This window comes from Zootermopsis nevadensis, unplaced genomic scaffold (genome assembly GCF_977971745.1).
Source record: "Zootermopsis nevadensis isolate Lab colony 2312 unplaced genomic scaffold, Znev_1.0 Znev_ptg000050l, whole genome shotgun sequence".
Taxonomy (NCBI): Eukaryota; Metazoa; Arthropoda; class Insecta; order Blattodea; family Termopsidae; genus Zootermopsis; species Zootermopsis nevadensis.
Window position 1 is genome coordinate 5284270 of NW_028259182.1, and position 23159 is coordinate 5307428.

Consider the following 23159-nt stretch of genomic DNA (forward strand, 5'->3'; position numbering starts at 1 on the left):
AAAGCCCACGTCTGATGCTAAAAATTCTGACCCCGCTGATTGACCGCAGAATCGATAAAAAGCACATTCAGTCGCAGTGGAGTCGAACCGAGTCACAAAAATCGACCCTCGCGACCGGCAAATCTCGTGACAAGCGAGAAACGATTTTCGAGAAGCATCTTGCAGAGTTCGAACCATTGACTAATTAGGCCTTTTATTCGACTGTTTGTTGCGTAATCACCGCGCGTACGAGACGGGGGACGTTAATACGAACACCAAACGCCAAAGCAGTTCGGCCTCTCAGTGGCGTGAGCGAAAATAAGTGATCTGGTCGGGACTCGAACCGAGAACATCTCGTATTTTGAGTACGGGCATTTATTTATTTAATTATGTTTTCTTTAGAGATGCTGCAGCCTCTCAGATTGTACAGTGACGAACCGAGGACAACAAGTGAGCAGCATTTTATGAGTTAATTTTAAGCAAAACTGGAGTCAAACTGTTGGCACGTGCGAACAGAAAATTCTTTACGCTAATGAAAAAACGCATAATGTAGGAGGAGCACATCTGGACCTCGTAAACGAGAAGAGACTGGACATTTCATGAGCACTAAGCCTCCTGAAACGAACTTCTACACTGACACTTTTATTATTTAACGACGCTGCATCGCCTACTTAGTCTACGCAATTACATTTAAGACAAGGACGTACTAATTGTGCCCTGAAAATGAATTCAGCAGTTGCCAAATAAACGTATGAACGAGAGGAAGGTCTCGGTTGAACACAGCGAAGACCTAGAGAAACAATGAAAGTCCACGAATTCAGAAACTATTAACCTGCATGTGTGTGTGTTGGGGGAGAGGCGTTGGGGTGCTGCATGTTTTTACGCCCCGAGGAACGGCGGTGGCAAGTGAGTTATCCCACGCATGTTTTAAATGGAAAGCAAGCAGAGCGGGGGCTCGTACTCACCCAGAAATGGGTTTAGCCGTCGCACGAGGGACGGAGTCACACCAGAATAAACTTGACGGTCCCTGCACACGGCGGCACGGCACGCGAAATGCATTAGGAAGCCGTGTTAGCGAATTAGATAAACACACAAAGCAAAGTACTTAAGTGACGGGCTCTCACGTAAGTGGCGTGTACAGAAGTGGTCCGTCCGTCCGTCCGTCCGTCTCATCATAGCAGAAATATTTACACAGGACCTCGTGTAAATACTTGAGGCACTCTTCGCTCGCCACTGCAGGTCGCAGGTTCTACACCCGGGCGAACAGTGGGGGATGTCTTGCTTAAGTAGGGGCCACTGAAATTGCGGCCTACCAGCCACAGTGTCCTGTGAAATTGACTGTGCGCATGCCCAAACCGCGTTTGACTGTCTCCCGTCGCTATGGTTATACTGGAAAACAGCTGGATGGATTTGGTTAAAATCTTTTATGGACGTCGTGCCACTGAAGACTGCCCCAAAATCGCCCTTTTCAGTTTCCTACGACCATTAATACCAACATGGCGGACAAACAAAGTTGCGAGTTGGGATGCACACTAGCGCCACTTGCAATACGGCGTTACATTGATGTAAACTTACGATTTTCGTGGCTTCTTTGTGCAAAGTAAAATGGAAACAATGAGGCTACTTCATAATTTTCTTACCAGGACTCAATCCCATGACCCCTCCTCCCCCCGTGTATAAATCCAGTACATGCAGTCACAATCAGCGTTAACAGGCGAAGAGACAATCAGTTTCTGGCGAACAATTGAATGAGTAGGCGAGAAAGGAAAATACGTTCGCACCTCATGTTAATTAATTTTCTTGAACGTTTTAGGAAGTTTATAAATCAGATTGCAATTCGTTTATTTTCTTTTTTAAAGAAAAGAAATATCGAAATCTCAGAGTCAATAAATCTTACGTTAAAATGGTACAACACATTTGTACTCCGCCTGCGACCGGTTGCCACCAGTGGAGGATAATGATGCCAAGTCTCGCGTGATAAATTTTCTTTGTATCTCAGATTGGAGCAGTCGGAAATCCGAATTTAGTAGTTTTATTTATTACGAATTCTGTTCTTGAGACACTGAAACAACCTAAAAAAAAGAGAAAAAAGTTGCATTTCCATCTGTAGCCGAGGATGCACAAAAGTTTGGGCTTAACTCCCTAAAACCACGTCCACTGAAAATGCACAGGAATTATTTTCTTTTTGTAAGGTCATGACTAAAACTGACTTCAACTCTTCAAACCTCGACTAAGAAGCGAATTCTTCTGGGCTCTCGACAGCCCCAATGAGCAAACGCCGAAGAAGCACTTTAAATAAAGCCACGACCACTTCCTTTCCAATTCACAGGCCCAAGATTCAACGCGTTATTAAATAAACGGCCGTGAACAGAACTGTTTTCTTTTAAACCTGTTATAAACAGCATTAACAATCCTCTCCTCACCAAGCAATCATCCGGAATGATTGATTGTTCGTCCATTTCACGACATTTTATCAACTCTACTGGTTATGCGACCTTGATGATACGAGGATATCTGAAATATTTGTTGGGGAGAGTGTCCAAGGAAACAAACACATGCCCATAACTGAAACAATTAATACAACAGAAAAATGTTTCTTAATCATCCTCTGTTGGAGTCGCGGGACTTACAACTTTGAAGCTCAAGAACTTTCGCTGTCCGGTCAGACGCGACGAGTTGCGATCGGACGGCATCCTGAATCTGTCTGGAAGAAACGCTCTTGACAGCTGACACTTCGCCTGCCTCAGGAGGCGAGAAGCCGTAACTAAACCGAGGAGGCAAGGACTTGGCGGGGCGAAGTGCCAGCGCGGCTCTGCGATGGGGTCAGGCGATAAGGCGGGCCGCGGCTGTCTCATCGCCCGGGACCTCGTCTCAGTTTTATTTGGGGGGTTCAGTCCGTACCGCGAAGAAAACACCACACTTCACCATTGCAATGATTAACTGGTTAACGTCGTTTAAGGAAATAATCGCTGTTTACACGGATAATTATACGAAACACGAAGAGTAAACGCCCGATTATCCACAAAAAATTAAACATAATCACGCAAATGTAACAAATACGTAATTTATTCACAGACGTACACTACTTAAATTTCTAAACATTTATTAATAACAGAAAGTCTTTTGTGTAAAATCTAATACAGTACATACCAACTATTTAAAAAAAAACATTCCAACGGGTGGTAATTACGTTCTATTATCGAAAACTTTAGGTTTAGGCAAATATGTTTTATGTTTTTACGTTAAATAATGTAGATAATCGCTGAATGTATTCGCTTCCTTTAAAATGTTCTAACTTTCACAACAGAATTTCGAAATTAACTTTTGATTTTCGTTTAAACCACGTGTACCCCGGTTAATACACCCCCGGACAATCGGGGGATGTACCGTAAATACAAACGGAAAGGGTTGCTGACCTTGAAGCAGGTGAGACACGTAGCAACTATTGTACTTCAAAGGGATAAATTCTAAGACGTGTTTGTTTCCTCAACAAATCCAGGCTATTCACCACGGAGTGAATAACCATTACTAGAATTTTCGTTTATTTTAATACAAAAAATCTTTCAGTCCCCGCGTTTCTGTTGTGTTAAAGATTTCACTTCTTAAGTCTACATTCACAAAGATGTGTAAAGCAATTAAGTCACTCCGGGCGGTAAACTTTGTGAGAAATGAAAATGAAACGTTTCGGAAACTGTCTTTTCCTCCATCTTCAGGGACACCTTGTCGATCAAGCATGCTTTATAAATCTCAAAGTGTCGTTTAACTGTGCTGTATAAATTAATAATACCGAGTTATTTATTGAAAAAAAGCTTAACATTTAAAATACTCTCACGCTTTTTGAGTTGCCTATTCTAGATAATTTTGCTAATTTTGAATATCGTAATGATTAGTTTCGTAATTTTCCGCAGGCACCTTATAAATATTTATAACTGCTTTCGAGGTGACGTTGCATAAAGCCTTTTCCTGTAGAGTACATTTGACAAGTCTTGTCTAGCCTATTATGCTATTGTTCTGAACGAGCGAGTGTTTTCATTAATTCTAATCGCACGTGTGTCTATTATGTGCACTCCTTTCGAAGAGGTCTCGATAAATTTAAGGGGCTAGAGAAGTGTTTCAAAGCGACAGATTTATTTCATAGAAATTTAGAGCGACTTCGTGCCTTTTACATAATTAATAAACAAATGAAAGTCGGTAATAAATCTCAAACTTCCGATGAAACGAGGTTATCATGACTTGGATGTTGCTACATGGACGTAATTTTCTGAGAGGGAGCCTCGACTTGTTATTAGAGTCGTTCTGCGCTGCTGTGCGGTTATTTTCTCTAAATTAGTAACAATATTGCAACTAAATTGTTTAATCGGATGAGCAGTTAATTGTTTGCTCAGGTTTATCAAGGACCCTCACTCCAGCTGCGATACTTTGGAAATTACAGCTTACAGACTGCTCTAGAACGTTAACCAGTTTAAGATCGCCATCGTTGGTGAGGGCAGACAGACACGTGGTAGCTGTCCGCGTGCCAGATGCATTTCAGAGCAGCAACATTTGAGGAATATATTAAAATTATGTTTAACGTCGGTACCAGAAGCTAGGCTATTCTTGTTACAAATTACTGGCCATAAATCTGTAATATGGGGCATCCAAATTCAGTGTCACGATGATAATTAGTTTGAACAATTTCCTTTTCTGTTTTTGCGCGGCGTAAAGCCGAACAAGTGGCAACACTGAGGATGATAGGCAGTTGTTTCGACAATTTTTCACGTTTCTGACTTCAGGCGTTATTTTAAGGCAAGAAATGTTCTTGGTTCAGACACTGCAAAAATTTTTTGCGAAATTTCACAATTCAACTTCCGATGGCCGTGCGAGAGGAAACGCAATTAGCGAAAATACGCGACGAAGCTCGAAACATAACCTAACATTTATCAACAAAAACGTAAAAGCAATTCACGTTCATGGAGGAATAATATTAAAAAGGGTCTTAAAGAGTGTGTTGACTGAATTCATCACGTCATACGTATTTCCTTACTATCTGATCGTCTAGTAGCTTCTTCAGGATAACTCTGTTGCACGCAGTTAATAAATAAATATAATTCTTCATAAACCACGCGAATTTTGTTCCAGGTAAATGCTCGTTGTATAAAATGGCATTCTGTGCTAAAATTTTTTCAATAACACATGAGTCCGTCGTCCGTCGTTCACAACTACAAGTGTCCCAAATTATTTATCACCGAACCAAGAAACTGTGCACCGGCGAGGACACACCAACTTAAAACACTCAAGTTTTACGATTCCTTCGTTCGAATCGACTGTTCCTATAAAAGCTGATAGTAGCTGAGCCACTCAACGAATTTCTGTCGTGTATGGAATCCGAATGGCCATCAGCGTGTTCACGACAGTCCGCGGTCGGTCCCTGTCTCGAGCCAAACAGATTCAGTCCAATTTTAGACTTATTCAGTCCACGCGGTATCTTTCTTTAGATTTCCCTGTTAAAATTACTGTGGCGACCTATAAAAAACCTCAAATACCCTTTCCTTGGGTTAAGAGTCCCTTTTTCACATCCATACAAAATAACAGGTAAAATTATGGGTTTTGCATTGGCTAAGAATCTGTCTAAAGGATCGCGTAGTTCTTTCTGGAACGTTCCAGTGTTTGTGGTTGCGTGTGGAACAACGATCTTGCAATAGAACTTACGTCCCTTAAACTTTGCCTAGACGTCCAGTCACAAAAACGTAACACAGGCCAAGTTTATCTTAAAATTAATGCCCAGGCGTGCACAATCCGGATGAAAATTGGCGAGAGACTTCGACACTGAAGGCCCGGGTTCAGGTTACGCGAAGTACCAAGTGGACGTTTCTCGCGACTGGCACAAGCTGAGATCTGAAGACGGTCACTGCTTCGATGTTGAGGATTTTTGGTCCGCGGATTCTCCTTTCATCAGCCGAATCATTAAAGAAAGTTGCGGAAACTCCATCAGAGCCGCGGGAGGCGGACGGACACCGGCAGCTTTCCGCTCACTTACGAACTGCGCCGGTGCCTTACGGCTCCGGACAGACACAATTTCATGAAATGAAAATAGACGCAAAAATTATTTTCTAAAATAAAAAAAGAGGTAGTGGAGAGATGACCACTGAAATTTCGACTTGGTGTCTTTTGCCAGACGCGCTCATTTTAATTTTACGCGGGGCCCAACTCGTTCTCCGGTTATTCATCGCTTAATAAGTTCTGCAGAGAAACAAAGTTAATTTAACATTCGTAGTCTCACTTGGTGGAACTAGGCGTGTGGAACAATTCTATCGAATAATTCGACGTATAAACCAGAGACGTAAAGATGTTTTTATTTCACTCAGAATGTAACAACCCATTTCCAGTTGTCAGACGCCAGCGCCAATGTCTCCGACGATTTTATGTTTACGCGAAATCAATTTGCCCTGTTTAATATTCAAATGTCCACTTTCGCCAACAAAAGAAAGAAGAAGGAGAAGAAGAATAGGAGCCAAACGTAGAACCTGGTCCAGCAATAAATTATTCACAACACCCAAAGCTTCTCGAATGGAATTTCTGTGTTTTACGCGGAGACCGGCGTTTTCCAAATACGCGGAAAAGATTTGTACTGTCCCCGTGTTCGATTTCTGTTCCACGAAATATTTATATTTTTTTCTGACCGCTGCAGATCAGCAAATTTTCCAGGATGCGAGACGCGGGCAGATTTTCGTCCCAATATATTTTATGCATTTTCGTAAAGAACACTTTAGCCAATTAACATGTGTCCGCGTGATGTTTCACTCATAACGATGAGTTCCAAAAATAAAACATCACACAGGGGAAAAAAGCCTGTAATTTTAATCAACAACGAACAGCAAAGCCTGAACAATCGGTCATCCACGAGCTCAATTAAACTAACTCACGGCGTCCGTACGAACTTTCACTTCACATGTCAACAAATGACCTACGTCTGTCCCAAGTACAACACGTGTTCCTCTTACTCATTGGATTTGTTTGTTTTGTACGCAGTTGAGTAATCTTAAAAGAACAAGGGCCAAATATTTCACAAAGTGGACGTCCGGAGAAGATCCCTACTGACCCTGAGTCCACCTGGGGACAGAAAACTTCCTCAGCACTCCCAAACTACTCACCTGAGGACGGAAACGGACCTAGCCTACGAAACGTCGCTTTATCTGAGGAAAGCCTGACGATAGACAACGTCCAGAAGTCCAGTGTTACCACCTGTAGCAAGACTACAGTTCCACCATCGGCAGACGCACGTAAACTGCGACGTTCTTACAGGAATTAATTAAACTCGTCACCAGACGACCGAGAAGACGGTCCAGGTTGAACTACCGCGTTCCCCTTCAGGTAAAAACAAATTTTGCTGTAAACAAGCAACACGGAATCTCCGTCGCCATGTTACCGGAAACCTCACATTCCACTTCACTTCCGAGTCGACTAACCACTTGGACGACGCCACAACGTAGAAGACCACACGCGGAAGTCAACCTGGTTCTTAACTGACTCGATCGCGTCTAGGTCTGCAGAGAGACCTGGTGTTCAAACGTGCACTTGGCCTGCACCGAAGACGGGGCGAGGCGAAACATCACATTTCACGTTTATTCAGTTTATCCAGAACACGAGGATTTTAACGATTAAACAGAACTAAATTTTACAGCGATCTGCGAATTCCACGTGGCGACGAGGAAGTTCTTCCGGGGTTTGACGCCGCGCGGACTCGGGAGACGACCGCGATGAAGCTGTACGACTTTGTTTGCTACCAAATAAGCTTAACCGTCATTAGAGGTTATCGAATCGGCGGGGCATGTAGCGCGCGTGGAAGAGCTGAGAATTGCGTAACAATTTTTAGAAAATAACATCTGATGGCAAGAGACCACTTGGAATGCGCAGATTCAAATTTGAATACGTAGCCTTCTTCGAAACGGACCTTAAATTTCGAGTGGATTCATCTGGCTCAGAATAGAGTTAGGGTATATCTTCACTAGTTGGGCAAATACTAGCTTTTAAAAGGGAACGATCTGATATTTAACTACTTTTCTGAATTGAAAACACAACAGCAAAGTCAACAGATGAGAGGGAGGAGCATTCTCGTATGAAAATATTTTCGATACTTCGCGGAGAGTGAGCGTTTTGGGTGGGAAAATGGCCCGATTCGAAAATCGAGGTGTGGCTGGCTGAAAGTCACAATAAAAACGTCGGTTAATCACAGCCAAAGGATTTCAGCGCGTTCAATTTTAAAAAAACAAACACCAGACTCAAAATAAAAAAAAGAATGAATCACGAAGAGCGTAAGTGATTCTGTTACTCAACGTTCCGCGTCACGACACACGTAAGACGTTTAAACGTTACGTGTTATCTGTCACTTGTTCAAGTCTTTGCTGCATTTCTCGCGAAAAAGAACGCCCATTCGTGAAATAATTGTATGTTTATTTAGAATAGTCGGCAGACCTCGTAGTCCGTGGACTGTATTTAGCCGACGGCGACAATGGGACTGCTCGGTCCCATCAACGGCAACGTCTGTAGGTAACCGGCGCGGGATCGGGGACTCGAAGACTCGCTCCTGCCCGTCTCGGACTGTCTTCAGGAACAGGACAAACTTCACTAGAGCCTGACCGTGGCCCCCATCACAAGCAAAATTTATCTACTCATCGCGAACAGACCGCATTTCCTTAAAATTCATTTTAATATTATCCTCTCTTCTACGCCTAGGTCTGCAAAGCGACCTCTTTTATTCAAGCCTTCCGGCCAAATTCTTCATGCATTTATCACGTCCATGCGTTCTGTATACCCTGCCCACCTCATCCTAATTGATTTAATTATTCGACATTCCTGAACTTTCGGACTTTGTCCATCGTCTGTTTTTTTTAAAGAACGCTACGTTTCGGAAGCTGGATCTGTTTCCGTCTTCAGGGTAAAAAGTTAGGATGGGCACCTACTCAGTTGGATCAGATAGAAAGAGTTAACCTCAATTCCTGGAGGTCTAGTGACTGATGTTTTAACCTGAGGACGGAAGCAGATCCAGCTTCCGAAACGTAGCGTTCTTTAAAACAAAAAACAGACGATGGACAGAGTCCGAGAGTTCCGTAATCCGTCACCGTCTGCAGCTTTTAAAATCGACTAGTTGCCTGCGCTCGCTACGAACTGCGGAGCTCGTACAGCGAACTCCGGGTTGCCTCCCGTCAGTTCCTCCCGCCCGGGTCGCGACTCCTTCTCAGACACACTTAATTCGTGTCCCTCCCTTTAATTACGAGAAACCAAGATTCACACCCGTACAAAGGCAGATAATTCTTACATATTTATGAACAGTTGCATCCCATTTTAATAAACGCGTTCAGTGGCGTGAACCTCGCAAAAAAAACAGGCTTTTATTTCCTTTGCGTGGCTTCAGAGTCCGCGTCTTTAACGACACCGTTTCCTGCCCAGTCCTTACCAATTTAGGCCTATACTGCAGTGCGAAAGGCGAGGCCCCTCTTCAATGAGAAATGAAGCGATGAACCAGTCGCCACGCGCCCAGCCTCGAGCACGTTTTCAAATAGAAACTTTCACCCGCACGTCGCCGGGCACGTAACAATAGAACGTCGGCAATTTCTACGACAGATTCGACACCGAACGTTAATTTCTATTTTCAGTTTCTTTTCTCGACAGATTTTGATGTCCGAGGCACGTGAAACCGCATTTTAATATCACTCCATATTTTTAACGATAACAAACTATTCGACAATGTCTAGGCTTATTTTTCAATTAATTTAGTAGGCAATTTTTATGTTTCTGTTCTTATATTTCATTTTGTTGTCGACATTTCAGATTTGACGGTTTTAATTACAGTCGTAACAACGCACACGAAATTATATAAATTTCGCGACAATTGGATCGATCCGAGGTCTGTTTCTCGGGCGCCCTGCTCTTTTAATAACCCATCAGCTGCATGCCTCGGTTGTTCCTGAATCGCCCTGAGTGCGTCCCTACATTAAACCAACATTTCACTGCGAGCGAGCGACTCTCAGACACAGAGTCATTCTCTGTAGGACGTGGTTCAAATCCGACTCAAGGCCAAATCAAATCGCTGAGTTTCTCGTTTGTCCCTAACACACAGACTAACTAAGGCAGAAACCATGTTTAACGCACTAATGAACCATCATCTTCCAAGAGACCTTAAAAGCGAAGATTTCTTACGTCCGTTCTAAAACCTGTGTTTTGTTTATGTTTGTAATTGTCTCGCAGGATCTAGTTTTACGAGTAAGTCACAAACAAAACTGGGGTTAATCTTAATACAGTAAGCCGACCAATCAGCGAAGTAAACTTTTACTATTTTCATGCAAAAAAAATTCGGTCAAACGCATTGTTCACAAACCACAGAAGATTTCACGAAACACGAAATTGTCTCTCACACAAAACCTTTCGTACAAAATGGGCCAGTTTCTACTTACGGAATTGATCGGTATTTCACGGAACATCGTAACATACAAAACAAGTTATATCCTTCATCCTGAACTACTTTTAAAAACTACCAGAGGCGCGTTCGGTGAATAAATTGAAACAAAACACACACTTGTCCGGTCACCATGTCCACGACGCAATATTTATCGAATCACTGTTACGTCATCACAAGCCTCAGAGACCGAGGAGTTCGCTCCACAGCTTTGACAGCGCGAGTGGCGACGAGTCTCATCCAGACTAATATCGTATTTACACGACGAGTACAAAAAACGCGGAGTTCAAAAAAAAAATAAAGAAAAGAAAGTGAGGTTAGAGACGTTAAAAGAGTTACGATAATGGTATTTGTTGGTTAGGTGGCTGCAACTGGTAACACGACTGCGTAATAATAATCGGCAATAACACATCACACAAGATCAGTCTTAGTAATCTTCTTAGCCCGAGGCGCGGAGCTGGTGTTTGAACATTTAAAGGAGATAAAACACAATAAACTCACCTAAGCTGTCAGAAATCTGTTACTGAATGCAGAGGCCTTCCAGATAAAACAAGCCTTAAGCCTGTTACAGAGGAGCTTAGACGGTCTCAAACCGTATTAAATAAGACCACGATTGATCCACTGCAATCCCTAACTTTTCAAACACACACACACTCACACTCACACACTCACACGCATACAAACACGCAAACGACATGCTCCTAATGGCAACTTTTCCCGCACGGCGCCTGCCCCTTCACTAAAACGCTGCTTGCGCACGTGTCACGTGGTCTTGCTGCTAACCAATGAGCGCGGCGACGGACGGCTCTGACTCCGCCCATCCGTAGTCATTACGTATGCATGCGCTCCCCTGGCTAGCCCAAAAGAGAGGAGATGATGGACCGAAAGAGAGACGAAGCCTCGCCCCTTCTCGGTCTCACCCGGGGCTCTTGTACGAACGACACGTTTTCCTATTGTGGCTACGAAGTACAAACAAAAGGTTGTGAAAATGAAGGGTCCCGGCCCCCCCGCCCAAGCACCGCAACTGGTAGGACCCGACGCTCGTAGGGTCTCACAAGGTGATCAATACCACAGGTCCCTACCTCTGGTGTTCACTGCTACAGACCGCTCAGCCGTAGCCATGGTTACGACGCACAGTCCGAGACAGAGCCGCGTTCCTCGAGATGCTGACAGTCGCTCACCTGTTCAAGAAATGTATCGTCACAAGATCTCGCCATTTTCTCTTTAACGACCTGTTTTCTTACGTTACAATTTTAATATTATCCTCCCATCTACGCCCTACGTGTTGCGAAAGGTCTGAGGTCTGCCATGCGAGCTACGCGCACAACCAATTCCACGTCGTTCCGTGATTTGCGAAAAAGAATTCTGACAGTCAGAGGCCAGCGAAGGCCCCGCGAAGTTCACGTCGAGTCAGCGTCTGGGAACGACGTCTCAGTCAGCCAATTAAAAACAGTTGTGACAACCGCCCGGCTGATTGCGTCGTTGATCCTTGATCAGGCCTGGAGCTGAATCTGTTTTCGCGTGCAGTCAAATGGGACACTCGACATGAGACGCACTTCCAATCATGACCTCCAGCCCTGTTCATTTGCGCCAGAAATTTCGGCCCACGTCTAGTTTTGGACACCCAACCACTATCAGATTACGCAGGGCCTAACTTATTCTGGTCCTAAAACCTGAAGGAAATAGTCCACTAGGAAGACCTGGGCGTAGATGCTAATTAAAGTCGATGTGGAGTTAGTTGACTTAGCTAAGCGACTGTTGGCTTCTCAAGAAGAAGTCTGCTCGATGGAGTTGGGATTTCAGGTCTTTCGCAGCGGGAGGTTGTAAGCACCTCTGAAACGTCGGCAAATCGCTACCAGACCACACGGCGAAACATCCCAGGGGTCAGTCATCTTCAGTTAATTTGTTAATTAGCCAATAGGAAATTCATCGCGCGGTGATTTAGCGACTAAGTCACTAGATTAATGATGCAACTTACTTAGGTAAGTGCAAAGTTGTCCCTGCAGCTACTTAATTAAGCGCCAAGCCATTGAGGCAAATGCAGGCGTGGAGTCACAGTTCCAGTCGCTTGCAATCTCGGTGGTACATGGACCGAGCTTCATGCCGAGGCCGGAACATCCTGAGAGAGATCCCGTTGGGTTGGAGGCCTTAGATTAGTGGTACTTAACCGGTGGGTCGTGACTTCCAGGGCAGTATGGGGGAGCAAATAAGCATCACTGACACATTCCGAGAATTCTGGGAAATCGCATGAAGAAACTAAGAGCTCCGGCCGTCCATTACCTCAGAGGCGTCGTCGTAATCGAATGTCCCAGCTCACACCGACTGTCGTTGGACACGTGCGGAACACAGGCTTGTAGATGTCTTAGCCGTAAGATGTTCCGTTCGAGACCCGGACACTGTGACCACGTCGGCATTGCAGCTCCCTGCACCACTTCGAGGTGGAATCAAGTTCAGGGTCTCACATGAACAGCTTGAGACAGAAATCGAAAATCGGATGTTACATGAAAGGGACCTCCTTTTTTCGAAACTATTAGATCTATGGAAGACTTTTGAAACGGGCCGAAAGTCTTTTGGACTGGCTGGCTGTGACCAAGCCCCACAAGATGGTGATGGATGGTCGATTTTGGCTAAAGGCGTGTGCTACTGTTCCTTACTAACAAGCTAATAGTAGCTCAGCTGTCAAGAGATTCCTCTCCTTCTATGAAACTTGGTGGTTTATTTTTGGTTTTAACGACGGGCCACCAGCGACCCCAATTCCCGCGGCTAATGGACTCAGTTCAAAATTTCCCACCCATTTTAATACCTGCAGTTCCTTCCCGTCTCCCACCCTAAATTCTGCTTGCATTTTTCATGTGTCCAGTTAGTCTTGGGCCCGGATCATCTGACGACTCTGGGACCATCTGAAGAGGATTTGAGGTTTTCACGGCGGTGAGTCTGAAGTCTGATAATTTAGGCAGCAAGGACCTCTGAAACGTCGGTAAATTTCTACCATCAACCCAGAAGACGGCCATCTTCTGTCCTTCCCATACACGGCGTAAAATTCTGAAACTATTTCACGCTAGACAGAGATCTATGACCTGGCCTTTGTTCTTGGATGCACTTTAAAGTGCAGACGTAGATGGATTCAAGGCGATCCAACGTTTCGGAGCACCGACTTCTGAAGGCACGCCTTGGGCTTACAGCAGAAGCCTCACTCTTTCTCATTCTCTCCGGTAGATGGCGGTGAGTGGTCGGCCATTTCGAAGTCTCGCCGTACAAAACGTCTCGCGTCCCACGGAGCAGGGAAATGAACCTCGGCCTTCAATCCGCAGTCCTGACTGAGCCGTCAATATCACGGGATTTGCAAATTCATTATGTAGAGAGAATCGCTTCGAAATCCAAGCTTATTAGTTTTACGAGCAGATGTGTTCTGCGTGTGTTACTAAATATCAGTTTATTGATCAATTACTGCATTAATTAAAACGACGTTGCTTGGCCGGAGGCGCGAGATTACCGGCACCTCCCCCCCCCTCCCCGCGCGCGCAGCCCCCGCGATGTCTTCATAAATAATAATAATGTCGCCTCGAAAACAGCGAAACCGACGTCTGTTTACATCCGTTTCGGGGGCAGATTTTCTGAGCCGCTGAGTTCTCTTTGACGTCGAAATGTCGTAAGAACAAAGCGCGCAGTTGGCTCTCATTAATTAATTGTTCCTCGAAAACAATTATCTAAATTGGTGTTTGGGGTTGCGACGCCGTCGATGCTTCTGTTCGTAGCCTGTATCAAAATGGTGCCTCCATCTTCAGGGTCGAGAGCCCGGAGGACGACAGCGTAAACCGCACAATCGCGAACGCTAAATTTTTTTTCAAAAACATTCTCGAGGCATCTGGGGGGGGGGGGGCCGTAATCGGAACGTCCCCTTACGAATTGCTGCCGGTTGCATACGCACGCCCAGAGGTCACATCGTGACTCGCCGTCTCGTACTGAGCTCTTACAGTCACGTTTCTTAATCGTTCGAGGTCCGAGGTTCATCTCAGTTTTTGGCCGCTTTGCATATTCAGGTCCCCACCTCAAACAAAATAAAAATCTTCATTTCAAAGACCAGTTTGTTAATCCTGCGCACGGAAAGACTCTCGCCATCACCAGGCCTGTAATTGTTGACTCACAACAATACTTCATGCATAATTCATAGCCCAGCTCAATTTCACTTGCCTACCTCCGATGGTTCATTACTTGTCTGCGTCAAACCAGAAACAATTATTTTTCACAAGGCCGCGTGGTATTTTAAATTAAGGACAAATTTGTTTTAATCACAGCAATAATGATGGAGGCAGTAAGTACCTCCGAAACGTCGGTAAACAGAAGGCAGTCGTGTCACGAAAATGCATTTTGGTCACTGACGTGTTTCATTTCAGGACCTTCTGTTAATTAAATGTTGCTAATATCGCCTTCCACCACAAAAGTTCGCGCGTCCGCCATGTTCATACTGCGGATTGTAGGAAATTATATAAACTACGAGGTTGGAACTTCCTCCTGGACTTGGAACGTCCGGACGGACGCGCTCAGCGCTGTTAGATGAGCTAAGCTGTGGACAACGCCACGAGGCTGTGAACTGTGAGATTGTGGCCTTATTGGCGAGATGAAGGGAAAAGGATTGGGAAGGGAGGCTGCCGTGGACTATTTTAAGATACCGAAAGGTGGTCTTAGCTACCAGGCCAGTGCTCACGCCGTCTCTTAAACATGTCGAGACTTCCATGAATGGAGTAAGCTGGCCCGTGTATGCGACTTTGGTGTGAAGATCCGATCCTGGCTTAAGGAGTTTGTGGCTTGGTAGAAATTGCTCAGAATGGAAATCATAAAACACAGAGCACGTGTGTCACGCGTGTTGGGGTGAGAACTTGTTTGGCTCGCAGTCCGCCGAAAGGAGTGTCGGGAGGACAGGTAGAATCTTAAAATCGCCCGGAAAGCCCCAGAGGAACAAAGGAAGACTTTGGGACCAAGTGCAGGTGTCCCAAAGCACAAACAACATCGTTTTGAAGGAGTAGCTACTTACCGTCAATTGTAATTTGTATAATGAGGAGTTTCGTAAATTGGAGGACAGAACGGTGGTCATACATTTTCATGAATTGCCCATAATGCTCATAGATATATGTAAATTACATGAATATTAAAGGTTTTATTCAAACTTTCAAACCTTGTAAAATTTCGTGCGCTCCTCTACCACACTCCAGCATAACAACGCCTAGCTCCGAGAGGTGAATAATGGTTAGCATACCTAACCTAACCTAACCTAACCTAACCTAACTAGACAAACTGGCCTCTCTCGCACAAGTCGCCCAGATCACCACAGAAGCAGTGCGGTCGCTCTGCCAGTATTTAATAATTCAGTCCGTACCGCAAAGAAAACAAACCACTTCACCTTTACGAGGACCAGTTTTTCTATCTATTATCTGTTACTCAGGGCCTCGGCGTTTAGGACGAACAGACATGTTTGCTTTCAATAATTCACAAACAAATAAGCTTCGACTGATATAATTCTAAACGCCGATTTCCTGCCAATGGACTTCTTCATGAGTGCGCACTACCAAGGTCAAAGCTTTCCTCCTTAGTAAAAAGCAACACGTGGTCTCACAGTCGGTCTGCATGCGGTGGAGAATTGAAAAAAGTTGGATATCGAACCCTGGCCGTTCAGCCCACAGACTTGGCTCCCACAAACGCACCTGCTGAGACAGAGCTCATTGAGTTAGCGAGGCTTAGACTTAAAGGGAGTGTCTTGTAGCCCCGAGGTGCATCTCAGCTGTCAGCACTCCTTCCTCGTCTGCCGAACTTCCCCTGAAGCATGAGGACTCGGTAATCCGTATCGATTCGTAGACACCGCATGCAGATTCTGCACACGCCTGTCAGCTCCTGATGGAACGTGAATTGGTGGCGGTTAATGGACAGACGCACGCGCTGTTCAGATCTGACGCCCGAAATGTTGTGACGGCGTACGACCTCATCAAATTAGGGACGACGATCAACGCTTGAATCAGAACAGGCGAGTCGAAGTATCTTGGTCCAAGCGCTATTTAAAATAATTACCACGTTTTCTCGATTTTAATAAGCACGTTTGTCACATTTGAAAATTACGTACGTTTGATGGCGTCTAAGAATCGATATCGAAAAATTATGTTGTGTGACAAAACACACTAGCCATGGGACAGTAGACACAAGGACAACAAAGCTTTGTACTTGTACGTATCTTTCCCTGAAAAAAAATATTTCTAAATCAAGATTCCGTCTTACCGTCGAGGAAACGCGGTATTAATATTTTCAGACATAATTTATACGAATAGTTTCAGTCAACACCTGAAAGCAACTAATTCCTTGAAAGAGAGCAATTCATGAGAAGCCAGTAGTCGCTCAGTCAGATATCATCACCCCAATCATAGAGGCAGCAAGCACCTCCGAAACGTCGGTAAAACCTGTACCAGAATGACGCAAACATCCCAGAAGACAGCCGTCTTTGGGCGAGGCCATTTCACACGTGGATGCGTGTGGACCAAGAGTGGAATGATGCTGACAGGACTTGGAGAAGGACTTGTTCTGGCGGCAAACCACAAATCTTACGGGGCTCAAACCCGTGCTTCCGCAGTTATGAGCCTGTGCCCCGGGAATGACGTCTCTCTGTTTTAATCTTGAGGTTTCAAGGTGGAAGACAGCAGGTTCTGAAACGTAAGGTAGCCCAGACGATGATCTGTCAATAAAATGAGGCATACAAACCACTGAATCCTCAGGAGGCTCTGGTCCTTTCTCCGTAAAAGTGATATTCTTCTGCATCCCACCTAAATGTTGTACCGCGCTCAGCCCAGAGCAACTTAGAAACTTCACGACTAAAATTACAATTTATTTTAGTATCACTGCCGAGAAATAAGTGCGTCTGTCCTCTCAAAACAGCTAAATGTCTTCCTCGTTTTAATCAAAACCCAGAAAAATAATGGGAAAAACCGTTTGTCACTTATCTCTGATTCTTCATCTTTTCATTTGAAGTCGGTATCTTAAAACGTTTCAGTTCAGGTACAGATAAAATCTTGTTTTGTTTGAAGACGTTTCCAATTGTTCAGACTGTAAGGTACAGCATCGAATAACAACCGGTGGTCTTCTCTGCAACGAGACGCGAATGAACCAAGGTCAGATTAGCGTAAAATGACTCACCCCTGTTATTGACAAATGAACTCATCCAATAGTTTCAAATTTCGAGTCATCAGTTTCGTCAAGTTGTCACTCGACTCTGGTGTTAAGATGGCGTATTGTGACAGAGAAGTTTCGAACGTCTGTGTGTAAAAAATATGTTTTCTGGTGTTTTCTCACGTTTCAACAGTCCCAGGTTATCAACACTGGCATTCTAAGATTTGTTAACAGTGAACTGAAACAGATATCCACTGAAGACTTCTCACGTAAGTTACAATTAATGCTAATTGTTGTGCTCAGTTTTAGCTGTGATTTCGGATTATGGCTTGGAAAACAAGTGTAGCCAACTATGATTTAATGTCACGACAGGTTCGTGCGTGAACTTCGTGCGCAGATCTAACACCGCGGAATATTTTCCTTTGTCAGTCGATGTGTTTGCTTGGTAATGATGGATTTACTGTCTTCAGACTTTGTTATGAAGAAGTTAAGATTGAACTTCATTGTTTGAGCGTGTTCTTTCTTTATTACGTATTAACTAGCACAGTGTTATCGCCGGGAAATTCCAACCAGTTTCAGACTTTACTCGAATCGTCAAATAATGAGTGACAACTACGTCATCAGATAATCTACTTGGCAACGCTACTCTGTTCAGTGTTCAGAGTCGTGACGCTTGGCGTTGGTTTGCCAATGTCGTAAATTATCTGTGTTAGGGTCGGTGAGATTATTGTGGATTTTGTTTAGTTAGGTTAATTTAGTTTTAAGTAGCTGACGTGCTGTTAAGCTCCGGGTCTCAAGACGTAAACATTCTAAGTTTGGTGGAAACTGAATAATCGCTTCTCGAGCGAACATTTTTAACTTTTGAGTAGACTTTAAAGAGGACGATAGTCAAGGGTCTACTTTCACGGCGTCGGTTTGGCTCGCGTGTGCCTAACACGTGGCTCGACGTTTCGTAAACACGACAGCAGTTTTTAAGAGGAATATTTGGAGGTTTGTGCAGTTTTATCTGATCTTGGACTAAAATGAGTGACTGAAGATATTTCGATGTTGTTTTCTTTGTTGCCCATAGGAAGACTGGTTGCATATGTGGCAAGGAGGCTCGCATTAATACATTAAGAGTCCAATTTTAATTACCTCTTTCAATGACTGGATGAACAAAGGAAGACAATGACACCAAGCCTTCAAAACCTTTCTAGAGCAATCGATGCTCATTTATTAACTTGGTATAGGCATTCTTCGTCGCTTTGTGTCTTCGTTAGTTAAATCTCACTCGTGTTTCACGGCCGGTTTTTCGGATTCATTCCCGCGTATGCAAACCCACTTTGAGGACGCACGATGTGGCTCTGTGCGTCGCGGGTTGGAACGGTCCAGAGCAGATCAATAGCAGGGAAGTGTAGTAGCCCGTGTTGCAGATTTCGGAAGTGGACTCCGACAATTCACACGTCGTTGCTCGCCCGAAATGTTGATAAGCGCCCGGCCACAACTTAGAAGTAATTAAGTATCGGAGACGATTATTTTAATCTGACAAGATGGCGATCTGAAACAACCTTCAGTGATCTCAGCAACACGAATAATTGATAGCATATGAAGCCAAATATTACGTTCGGAATTCGGAAAGCATTTGTAGGCAAGCTTATGATACATCGCCTTACGAAATTTCACATGGTTTATTGGTTTTAACCTTCAAACCCAAAAACTACATAGACCTGTAGATATTATTCCGCCGCCATGTTATTCCTTTTTACCCCGCAGATCAAGGTCTTCAACAAAATGTTCTGGGACCTACGTTAATGGACGCTGGTGTCTGTTCCGAACTGATAATTTCGCGAGTTCGCCATGTTGGTATTTATGATTGATAAGCGGGCTCCAGGGACATAGGCTAACGCTGATACCAAATTTCGTCAAAATCAGTCACTTGGAAACATTGACAACAGCTTATTGATGTCATAAACGTCCTTTTTCTTACGAAAGGCGGGATGAAGATAATGTGAGATGTGTTTGAAGAATGAAAATTGACGGAAACGAGCGCTAATTTCCTGTGCTCGCTGAGGGCAACTTTGGTTCTGTTCCGGGGTAAATCATTTATTTTTAAAGCGAGAACCTTCGCGCCCTGAGCTGCAGTTTAAGAGTCACCCTGCGCCCCCACCGATGTTGCAGATTTCGTCTTTTTGCAACCGATTTTATACACGACTTAAAAACTTCCTCCATCGATTTTGTTCATATTTCAGATGTGAGCTGCTCGGTTATTGTTCGGATAAGCCGGATTTTGCAGCTTACGGCTGTTTAAACAGGGTAAATTCGCTTCTTATGGTTATTAGGAGACTCGCATAGAATGGGAAGGAAAATGCTTTCTCCTCGGCAGAAATGAAGGAACGGGTTTCTTGACCCCAAAGCAAAATTGTCTCGTACTGACCTCCCCGCCCGAAAGAGGTCTACTCAGCAGCTTCTTTATTGACATCTCCACCGAAATGACTCAACTACTTTATTATGGTCACCCAACAGAGTGCGCCAGCACTAACCTAACCTTAAACATATCGTGACCGCCTCCTTCCGAATCCCCATTCATCTCACTCGATGCTAAATATCCTTTGCAAGTGAAGAGCCTTCCGTCGTTAAACAACCAAAGGTTATGATAAATTTCAAACGTATTAGCTTCGCGCCCCCAATCAGCCTTGTGTTCGAAAGCACTCGCTTCGTATCTCTGCCGGACACAAGCGAATGTGTTTAAGCTTCAAGCGTAACCGAAAAACGTCCGTCCGTCCGTTTCTCTAACAAAGCAATCGTTTGATGACGTAAGTGCAAAATTGAGAAAAATAACTTAACGAGGATAGCGAAATCTAGGAGGATCCGATGGGCTGGACATGTAGCACGCATGGGGGGAAAGCAAGGGGAGCATACAGAATTTGTATGGGCAATCCTTCTGGAAGACGACCAGCGGGCAGACCAAGAAGGAGATGGGCTTTGAGGATGGCAAATGGATGGAGTTGGCTCAGGATTGGCCGGTGGCGGGCTTTGGAGTTATCGCTGGTTCCGCTACCATGGAGTTAGTTAGTTAGTTAGTTAATTAGTTAGTGATAGTGCGTGTTGATCACCGTGCAGATTACCGGTAATAATCAATGAATTAATTACACAAATGTTGTCTTGAAAATGCACAACCTGTAAAATGTAAGTGGTACCGCTTGTGTTAATGTATTTAATGTGTTTCGGGACTCAACTCTGCCCTCGTCTTCAGTGATTACAATTACGCCGACGAAACTTTTGTTGCTTCTTGTTATTAGTGGTGGAGGATGCGATCGAACTGTGTTGGTTAGTGCTCTAACGTAGTGCTGAAAAGGTGTCGGGACCTATATCAGCTTAAGACGGGAGTAGAGATAACTCCCGAAACGTCGTATGCATATTAAGTGGCCCATGTTTCTCAGACTACAGACAACACTCAACTTGATATCAGTATAATTGTAATCGCGCGATTCGGATTTGTGAATCTTCGGGTGTTCCTGACGCCCGGGACCCGAACTAACCTGTCACTTGGAACACCTGCTGATCGAGGACAATAGAAGGCAATTACAGCCTTTGCAGGAGGAGTTGACTAATATCGCCAGGTAGCGGAAATTATTGTCATTCGGAGAAACACAATAGCGACCTACACGTGTTTACGGACTAAACAAGTATTTTGGAGAAAATACCCTTGCAGGTACAGAATTTTGTGAAACGAAACGAAGTCACTGGAATTTAAAAGGCACGACGAACATCTGCGACTTGGTGCGTGCCTCCCGTTTAACAGGTTACCGACGTTTCGGAGGAACCTGCTTTCTGCACGCTTCGAAGACGTCTGCCGTACAGACGACTGTCTCCTGCACGTCGGAGGGTGACGGTAAAACTTGCGTCGAAAGATGGCTAATGTTGGGACGGCCATTTCTGACGAATGGACAGCGATGGGGAAGGAATGACTGAACAAAACCCCCGAAAACCCAAGGCACGACACCAGGTTTCAGGAACTTGGTTAACGAAAGGCGCTGTTATTCAGTGACCCCCCACGAACAAAATGTAAGAGCCGACGCTTGGATGAAGGGAAAACTACGACATTCGACCTGACGCAGTTGATGACGACGAGCCTACACAAAAGCGTTAAGACTACCAAGTCAATAAGAGAGCCGGCGCCACAGCTGTGTGCCGCGGCTCCTTGGTTGCGGAACACTGCTCCAGAGCAAAGTGCAAAGGAATTTAACTCCTGCTCAGCGCATTCATAAATCACCGCGATATTCGCCTGTTATCCCTCGCAGTTCAAATCGGGAGACGCTTGTGGGAGCTGCGAGCAATGATGTGACAAGTGACTGGCCGATTCGTGATGCTGCTTTCGAGAATAATGGACCCGTCGCGCTGTGCGTGGCCGGAGAACCATTTGTCACGTGAGTTCGCTGCGTGTGACAGCACAGTCCGGGCGTGAGCAACAAGTCGACTAAGACGCGAGATAAGATCACCGGAATCGCAGCGCTTCGGGGGGTTGGTGGGTGGGGGGGAGGGTGAGGGGTGATCCGCGTGAACACGACGCGGGCAGCATCCTGGGGTCCTCACTCGACCCCTCGCTACGCCGTACACCTCCGCTTCGAAGGCGTCGGAATGCCCTGACTGCGCGTGACCTTGAAAGTTAATTTGCTGCACAAATCGCTGATTTTCATTTGCAATTCGAGGGACGAAAACGGTGAAGTGAGCTCATCGTTCCATTTTTGTTCTTCTTCTCCTTCGGCTCCACAATCCAATTGTGATCGACGCTGAGCGCGGATTGCGAAGCCACAATAACAGTGGTAGATCATAAACACGTTAGGTCGACCATCCAGCCGTCCTTACCCCCCCCCCCCCTCCCTGACGAAGCATCACTTTCCTTGAATGTAAGACCTTTTATTACACCGACTTCAGGAGCCAGGATCCTTCTTTGGAAACTTAATAATTTTTCACTTTTTTCAGGTAACATAGATAATTTTCAGTTTACTTTACTAATTTTGGGGCGCTGATTTCAAATATGACCTTGGAAAACACCTAACACTTAAGATGTTTTGATACGATAAATTTACTTTTTCTCGATTCCGTATACAGTACAAAGTTTAGCCTACTACTAATGTCATTTTTATGAGTTTATTTACAAAGCTGCTGGTAGTTTTCTTCCTTTCGCTTCCCAAGGAAACCTTTCACCACAGATACAAAAGGTTTCCACGCTGCGAGTTCTTTAGCAGAAAGTCTGGCTTGAAAATTTCCATCGTCCAACAGTTTTCTGATCTGACGCCCGACAAAAATTCCTTCTTTCAACTTCGCATCACTAAGACTTCATTGCATTCCAGATTGACAAATAAATCAAAACTTTAACCACTCGTCATCTTCCGACCGCCGGATCTGACTTCGCCCTAAAACGTCACGAAGTCCGCACGCTACACGCTGCTTTATCCCAGAAGACGACGTCCTCAGGGTCACGAAGTGGACTTTACCTCTTTCAAAAAGAAATCTCTGACAAGGAGTTCACGTAATGAAAGATTAGGATAGATCTATGTTCAGTAGTTGATTCAGAGCACATCTGCGCAATTAGAATGCCACTAGTCGTCTTTTAAAGTCG

At 44.6% G+C, this 23159-nt stretch overlaps 1 protein-coding gene and 1 long non-coding RNA gene across 8 annotated transcripts in view; one reads left to right on the top strand and one right to left on the bottom strand.

The window, feature by feature from the left end:
• LOC110833483 (uncharacterized) overlaps positions 1 to 23159 on the bottom strand; it is a 61505-nt gene that overhangs the window by 28357 nt on the left and 9989 nt on the right. Inside the window, exon 1 of one of the 7 annotated variants that reach the window (XM_087360920.1) lies at positions 10913 to 11122. The exons of 3 other annotated variants lie outside the window; for them this stretch is intronic. Coding sequence is in view for 1 of the 4 variants with exons in the window: in XM_087360919.1 (XP_087217045.1) it covers positions 10410 to 10444 (35 nt within the window). In the remaining 3 variants the exon portion in view is untranslated. Of the gene's footprint in view, positions 1 to 2609; positions 2717 to 7109; positions 7164 to 10409; positions 10651 to 10912; positions 11123 to 23159 lie in introns of those variants that run through there. 3 more of the 7 variants (XM_087360919.1, XM_087360922.1, XM_087360921.1) reach the window with 3 other exon arrangements.
• LOC147871539 (uncharacterized) overlaps positions 17671 to 23159 on the top strand; it is an 85673-nt gene continuing 80184 nt past the window's right edge. Inside the window, exon 1 of the long non-coding RNA XR_015538716.1 lies at positions 17671 to 17826. This is a non-coding gene — a long non-coding RNA (uncharacterized LOC147871539). The remainder of the gene's footprint in view (positions 17827 to 23159) is intronic.